At 38.4% G+C, this 8,110-nt stretch overlaps 1 protein-coding gene across 1 annotated transcript; it reads left to right on the plus strand.

Annotated features, from left to right (window-relative positions):
• Positions 1-6,020: 6,020 nt before the first annotated feature.
• On the plus strand, positions 6,021-7,706 carry LOC147566231 (uncharacterized). Its single transcript, XM_086652716.1, has 3 exons — positions 6,021-6,580; positions 7,279-7,374; positions 7,535-7,706. The coding sequence occupies exons 1-3, from the start codon at positions 6,220-6,222 to the stop codon at positions 7,579-7,581; spliced, it is 504 nt and encodes a 167-aa protein (XP_086508842.1). The 5' UTR covers positions 6,021-6,219; the 3' UTR covers positions 7,582-7,706.
• The last annotated feature ends 404 nt before the right edge of the window (positions 7,707-8,110 follow it).

Raw genomic sequence — 8,110 nt, forward strand, 5'->3', positions numbered from 1 at the left:
TACATCCATGGTAGAGTCATTCTGTGGTGGCGGATTTACTTATAAATCCGTCGATGACTGCACGACGTTTCTAGAAGATCTAGCTAAGAAATCCCACCAATGGGAAACTTCTAGAGGACCTCCTACTAGGGCAAACCCTACTTCGAATAAAGGCGGCATCTACAGAATTGATGAGACCGAACTTAAACTCGCCGCCATGACGAGAAGGATAGAAGCCCTAGAGCTTGGTCAGCCTAAAGCAGTCAGGGATGATCCCACTCAGGTCATGAGTGTTGGAAATGAATCCATCACTTATCCGTGCTTCGTCTGTGGAGACCCATCTCATACAGGGAATAAGTGTACCTTATTCTTTGTTTCTGACGAAAAAGAGTATGCTAATGCTCTTTATCTAAACTCTAGGCAAGATAACCGTCAGAAATATGATCCTTATTCAAACACTTATAATCCGGGTTGGAGAGATCACCCCAATTTTTCTTGGTCCAAGGGTCAAAATCAGGGTCAGGTTAGTAGTTCCATGAACCCTCCTGGGTTTAATGCTCCTAGGAATCCTTTTGCTCAAAACCAGGGTCAATCTAGTACCCAATATCCTTCTCAAAACAATGAGTCTTTAGCGGAAACCATGAAGCAACTAGCTAAAACCCATATAGAGTTTACACAACAGACCAACCAGGCAATACAACAGACTAACCAGACTGTACGAGAGACCAACCAGGCTGTAAGTAGTTTAAGAACCGAGGTAGGTCAACTTAGAGAAGCCCTTAGGCAGAGAGAACATGGGATGTTTCCTAGTCAACCAGAACCAAACCCGAAGGGTAAACAGTCGATGGACCAGGCTAATGCAGTAACCACCCTTAGAAGTGGTAGGGTAGTTGATAATAAGGTAGGAGTTCCCGAAGATAGTGAATTAAACTCTGAACAACCCACCTTACCAACTAATATCCCTAGTGATGAGCTCGAGAAGGCTCATGAGTCTGAGGAACCACCTGTAGTGCCTGAGCCTTACATTCCTAGAGCCCCGTATCCTCAGCGTCTCGTAGAGCCAAAGAAGAAGTCTCAGTTCGAGGAGATAATGGAAATATTTAAACAAGTCAACATTAATATTCCATTACTAGATGCAATTAAACAGATCCCAGCTTAGGCTAAGTTCCTTAAGGACCTATGTACTAGAAAGCGAAAGATGAATGTGCATAAGAAGGTCTTCTTAACTCAACAAGTGAGTTCCATCATCCAGCAAAACCTCCCACCTAAGTACAAAGATCCAGGAAGCCCTACATTACCTTGCACTATAGGGGACCATAAGATCGAACGAGCTTTGTTAGATCTAGGTGCTAGTGTCAACCTTCTCCCTTGCTCTGTGTACTTACAGTTAGGTTTAGGAGAAATAAAACCTACTTCTGTAGTTCTTCAGTTGGCAGATCGGTCTGTCAGGCGACCACGTGGCATAGTAGAGGATGTTCTGATAAAAGTTGGTGAGTTAATCTTTCCTATAGATTTCATCATCTTAGATACTGAACCTATTCATGATACTCAGAGTCAAATCCCTGTCATTTTAGGTCGACCATTTTTAGCTACATCAAATGTTGTCATATACTGTAGAAGTGGTCTTTTAAGATTGTCATTTGGAAATATGACGGTGGAGATGAATATTTTTAATTCGGGACTCCATCCTGATGACATAGATGAGTTTAGTGGGTTGGCCTTGGTAGAGTTATTAGTTCAAGATGGATTACCAACGACTCGGTCGAGAGATCCCTTAGAAACTCTATTAGCCCTTTTGAGCTTAGATGAGGAGGGTATTATTAATGAGATGGATAACATGTTGGAATCTAGCTCATGGTTGGTGTCTGAACCAATTACGTTGTCAATCGTGGAGACACAACTCCCACCGTGTGAACCCATTGTTAATTCTGAGGAGACTTTTGTGGCTCTTTTGGAGGAGCAAAAAGTCGAGGTTGTGTTATCTTTGACGTCGACGCCTTCATCCCATTTTCATGTGGATAAACTTGAGAGTCAATCCACAACCAAAGATGATGAGTCATGGCTACTTGACTTGTTGAATGAGACCATTAGCTCACTTGACTTAGGTGAAGATCTAGATGCCTTTAAGGACCCTGCTTACATCGGGATAAGAGAGAGTATAGAAGGTTTATCTAAATCGACTTTTGAGGACTTAGAGTCGGATGGCCGGGTTATTCCTTTAGAAGAACCCAACTTACATGTTTTAGAAACTTTTAGTCTGAATCCAGGTGTCTTTGATAGTCCTCTAGATCACCTCACATCTTGTCTCTCTGGACTATAGTTCTTCTAGTCCATTGCCAAACTTAACGACCTTTTTGTCGTCTAAGTTTGGGGATTCTCATCTGATCACGATAGTCTCTCCGGCACTGCTACATATTTATAAAAGTGTGAGACTATCATTCACTAATCACTTCGTGTTTTGGGTAGATCCTCAGATGTTTCGCCTATTGGTTTATGGAGCTATTTCTTAAGGTTTGTTGAAACACCTGTCTCGTCTGGCTGAAGACGTTAAACTTAGCGCTTTCTGGGAGGCAACCCATGCATGGGACATCTGAATCTGGTAATATCTTTCCCTTCACCCTTTATTTTTGCATAGTCTTCAGAACATTGAGGACAATGTTCGGTTTAAGCTTGGGGATAGGGGATTGAATTTTTAGTCCTTATTTCAAAAATTCAAAAGGGTTCAAATTTTTTCAAAATGTGAGTCTAGTTGTTTTTGTTTGTTAATAGTTATAGAGTCTAGTTGGTCGGACTATCCGTTTGCTGAAGGTTTTTCCATGAATTTCGAGTCTTGAGGTTGTCTGTGCATTAGCCATGTGAGTGTTAGATAGGTGAAGAGTTGACTTTTCTGAGAGAACTTAATCGATCATTAGTGGAGACTTAACCTATGTGAGATTCTGAGCTTTTCTTGTTGTCTTGAGTGATCTCTTCTGAGCTAATTCTGAGTAGAATGAAGAGCTACTCAACCTCGCAATATTGAAAGAAGCACTCATTTGATCTCTTGAGTTCCAATTTTACAACCACTAGGGATGTCATCAGGAAGGGAACCTTTCTCTTGTAGTCTGGAAACTTGAAAACAGTGTCAACTAGAGGAAGATAGGAACCTCATCATTTAGAACCCTGAGAATAAGGCATGAAGCAAAGTGGAGAGAATTTTACCCAAGGAAAGTGTTAAGAAAGTATGTTGTGTATTTTGAGTTCTATTATTAGAAGCGTATTGGAAAAAAAAGAAAAAAAAAAAAAAAAAAAAAAAAAAAAAAAAGAAAAAAAAAAAGAAAAAGAAAAATCAAAAGAAAAAAAAGTGTTTGTTTGTGTTTAAGTGGTTATCCCAAAGTAGTTCTTGAAGATTTGAAGACGTCGAGTTCTCAGGAGTTCTAGTTCATCCTTAGTCTATCGACCTCTAGGAAGCATTGTTAGAGAGTAGATCAGGTGAAAAGAGTTGGTTAGCTTCCCCATCCGTATTAGTGGTTGTTTCCTTCTTTGAGATCAGTCGTCCATCTTTTTCATGTGCTGAGTTTTCCTTCATACTCATACTAACACATAGAGTGAACCATTCTTGAGTGACTTTAATTTTTGAGTGTATGACCGTAAGGCAATAGTCGAGGCGAAATGTATTGAGGAAGTAATCAAGGTCTTGTCTTTTCAGAATCGAAATGATACTTATATTGGCTGGTCACGTGCACTTCGAGTCTTGATTACTAGTGAAGAGATTTTTAGCGTTTGTATGGTTTGATTGACTTGGATTTCATTTCTATTAACTTTCGAAAACCTACCGGATGAACATTTTTAGTCCACATCATATTTAGACCCTTTTGCGTTTTTGATCTTTGGATTTTGTGGGTGTATTCACTGCAAACCCTCACGAGACAAAACTCGTCCTCTTGGGTAACCTGGAGGTTTAACGGCTTGTTGCACGTGCTAAGTGAAATCGTGATTCCCTACGAAAGTGGTGAACTGGGCTTACTTTTATTTTTATTTTTCTGTTTTGCTCGAGGACTAGCAAAATCTAAGTTTGGGGATGTTTGATGAGACATGAAAATGTCCCATCTGAATCTCTTAACTCGGGTTAGTTAGTCTCTTTTGAGCAGTTATTCTGATCAAATACTTGTTTCTCTTGTCCAGGTGTCTTTTTCGGAATTGAGCGCGAAAAAACTGATAAAATCGGGAGAAAGACACACATGGGGGTATTTTGGTCATTTGGAGATTATGGTAGTCTGGTGATTTGGATATTTTGATGCTCGGATGAAATAACACTCCAAGACAAACTCGTGGGCGAAAACAGAAGTCAATACGGAGTCCGGATGAAGAAACTATAGCGGGTCAAGGTTTGAGTCAAAGTCAGTTGACTAAAGAAGCTAATAGTTTCCGAGAGACACGTGGCGACCAATGTGACGGTAAGGGATAATTTCTCGGTATTCTGGTGGGCACAAACGGTTATTTGCGGGATCAGCTTCATGCTAATTTCGTGTAAGGCGGAGCACGACACCATGATGCTCCTGTACGTGTGCTATTAGATCCAACGGTCGGTTTGAGTTACTACTATGTGGCTTCATCAAGAACACGTGCTGCACTGTTTTCCCTTATATCGAGATGCACTGAATCATTTACATTGGCAGCCAGTACATATTCACGGACAACTCATTGTTCTTCTCTCTCGTCTCCATCAAATATCTCTAAAAAACAGGAAAGAAAAGAGAGAAAAGGAAAGTGAGTGAGCAAGAGATATTGATGGAGAAGGAAAGTAATCGAAAGTTTCTAAAAATCGAGAAGGAAAGATTGGGAGAAAATAAATTCCTCTCTCTTTACAAAAAGGCTCTCGGCCAAAGACAGTGGGGGAGCTCTTGACGGTTTACAAGAAGAGACAGAGGTTTAGAGAGAAAAAAAAAGAGCTCTCGGTTTTGGGATAACATCACATCTCGGCTTTGAACAGAGAAAGGGGAGAACCAACGACCATTAATCATCTCCATTCGGCTAGAGAAGGACTCGGTTTGGGAGCAGAAATCAACTACTCCTCCACGGCCATTGAAGACAACCGAGAGCTAGAGAGAGATAGAGTTTGAATCTTTTCTGTTTCTCTTTCTTTTTCTTCTTCTTATCCTTCTCTTTGTGAGAGAGAAAAGGTCAGATTAAAAGAGTTAAGAGAGAGAGAGAGATATTATAGAGAGAGAGATTTTGAATTAATCATAAAACCACCATTAAAATCTCTTTTCTTCTTCTTTCTCCATTGTTACTGTTAGAGAGAGAGAGAGAGAGAGCTACTGTGTTTATTATAGAGAGAAAGAGAAAGTTTAGAGAGAGAAAGGAAGAGAAAACAGTAGAGAGAGAGAAAAACCAGAGAAGGAAAATAATTTTCTCACCAGGAAATCGTTTCCGGGAAGACGAGAAAATTATTTTCCCTAAGGGTCTGTTTGGCTGCACAGAGGGAAATTTGCGAGAAAAAAGGTGTTTTCTTCTCCGATTCTTTTTCTTTCTTTAATGTTATTATTTCTCATTTATCCCACCATGATTATGATCTCTTTAGTTATGAGTAGTTAACTTATCTAATCTGGGGTTTCGATGAAATTATGATTTTGTGTAAATTTTCACTTAATATCTTAGTACTTTGATAAGCAACTCATGCATTGATTTTCTATAAATTCTCATGATTTCTTCTTCATTTATGTTTCCGAGTTGATTAGTCATATTTAGATAATCTATTTAATGGCCAATACTCCTTAGTTAATAGGTCAATGTTGAAAACGTGTGTAAATCTTTCATTACCTATGCTTCATAAGTCTTGATTCGTCATATTTAGGTTGAGTCCTTTAATGAAGAATACTTGATAGTTGATAGGCAATAGTTAGAGTTGTAGAAAATCAATCATAGTGAGCCATACACGATATAAGATTTAGGTCGATATTTATGCCTGGTTATAATGGATTCAAACCCTAGACTTCCATCCCACTGATTTACTCTCATCGTTATTAATTGCCCTCGTTATTTTAGTATTTTAGTATTCTATCACAAAGAAAAAAAACCAATTTCAAAGAAAACCTTATTGGTCATAAGATTTAGAATAGATTCACTTAGTCTCTGAGGAACGAACCGGACTTACCGGAATCATCACTTGACGCCCGTATACTTGCGGGTGGAGACCTATTTAGGAAACTTTCTAGGCCCATCAGATCCCACCTCCAAGGGGTATAATAAAACTAAACTGTGATGGTTCATTCAGAGGTACAGAGGAATCAGATGCGGCGGTGGCAAGAGACTTCTGCGGCAACATCACCGCACAAAAGATCCAGAAGAGAATCGCCGACTACAACTCAAGAGAGTGAACTCTTAGCGTATTCTCTGGGACTAAAGCTGGCAGATGAAATGAGATTAGGTCATTTTATACTAGAGACTGATTCTAGGGTTCTGGTTGATTTGATCACAACCGTTGAACCTGTAATCCCTTGGCGCATCTACACGGCCATTATGGAGCTACGTGCTTCCATCTCCAGAAGACAAGTGGAAGTTACCCACTGCCTGCGGATTCACAATCAAGTGGCGCATGATTTAGCCGTTACATGTTTAGCTCGTAAGTTGTGAAGTTTTACTTTTCACTCCCTATGTTGTTAACTCCGTTACGTTTTTGGTCCTATGTAATTTGCCTATGTTATATGGCACAAACTCTTATAATGTACCAAAATCTTTGGTGTAGGTGTCTTATAATATGCACAAAATCTTTAAGTGTTGTATACTTTATTTTAGTCTAATCATCTGACAAAAAAGGAATCAGGGTTTCATCAATAGGGAACTCCATTTGGTGTCTTACTGGATTCCCACACTCATTTGTTCTTTTTAATCGTTTAACAGAAGACCAAGAACCCCTTCCAAGAAATGAATGTCATCTAATATGTTTAAAATGATAGGTGTTCTCATCTTATCAATGAGGATTTATGGCTTCATTAACTTTTTGGATTTTGTTTTAAATTGACATAATCTTAGAGATTTTGTTACTATTTATGACTTCATAAATTTTTTGGGATTTTATTATAAATTGACATAATCTTGGAGATTTTCTTATTGAAAAAGGTTTATTCACACAATTAACAACTTCAATCCTATTAGGATTCCTATCCTATAAATAGGTCCATGGCATCAAACATTAGGAAGAAAACAAGTTAAAAAAACAGAAAGCTAAAGAATAAAAAATCAGTAGTTTGTTGCTTTAAGAAAATATGGAAGGTAAAATTGTTAGAAAGATGTTGAATGCAACTATTTTGTTCATGGTAGTACTCATGATGTTGGGGATGTTTAATCAACAAGTTTCAGCAGTTGATGAAAGTTGTGTTAATGATTGCACTCAGAAATGTGGTAACGCCGATCCAGGTATAACCTGCCTATTCTCTCACTCTCTCCATTTGTGACGTTGGTTATATAATATATTCACTATTGCGAAAAATGTTTGTACAAAATCTGGTTGTATAAATAAACTTTTTATATATCATTGTAACACTAAATTTTTTCGTTGAATTGTGGTGATTTGCAGGGGCAGCAGTAGCGTGTCTTACTACATGTATTCAACAATGTATCTAAAATGATCTAGTTATTTTCGTGAACAATAACAAAGATGGAAGTTGTTACAGTAAATGGGTGATGTGGGCACTTGTCGATGTATGAGTTGGCGATCTTAAATAAAATATCTCCCTTAAATGTCTTAATCTTCTTGTGCAACTTTTCAGTTAACTAAATCTTTGCAATTACTTTAAACCTTCACAAATATAATTATCCCAACAATACATCAATATAATTTGATGAAAGTATCGTGAAAAGATAAATGAGATTAAAGGTCTCACGCCACGGGCATGCGGTTAACTAAATCTTTATATCACAACAATACCACAAGAATATTAAACTCAATGACCAATGTTTACGGCTAATAAAACGGACAAATACGTAGAGAATGTCCGACTTTGATTCCGCCAAACACCGTACCGTGAAAGGAGGTTATAAAAGCAGATAATGGAAAAGACATGATAGACATGAAGCTGAGTGGGAGCACAAGAACAGACTATGTCATCCTAATTCCATTAGGAGAACGTGTTTCAAGGCCACTTGATGAGTA

This window comes from Eschscholzia californica, unplaced genomic scaffold (assembly GCF_041429995.1).
Source record: "Eschscholzia californica isolate CP2 unplaced genomic scaffold, dmEscCali1.0.p SCAF_1, whole genome shotgun sequence".
In the NCBI taxonomy this organism is placed as follows: domain Eukaryota; kingdom Viridiplantae; phylum Streptophyta; class Magnoliopsida; order Ranunculales; family Papaveraceae; genus Eschscholzia; species Eschscholzia californica.

Excerpts from the sequence above, each read along its gene's own strand:
- LOC147566231 (XM_086652716.1), top strand. The coding sequence starts at position 6,220 with ATGGTTCATTCAGAGGTACAGAGGAATCAGATGCGGCGGTGGCAAGAG. Across the intron at positions 6,581-7,278 it reads AGCCGTTACATGTTTAGCTC|TACTCATGATGTTGGGGATG; the intron begins GTAAGTTGTGAA and ends TGTTCATGGTAG. Across the intron at positions 7,375-7,534 it reads ATGTGGTAACGCCGATCCAG|GGGCAGCAGTAGCGTGTCTT; the intron begins GTATAACCTGCC and ends GGTGATTTGCAG.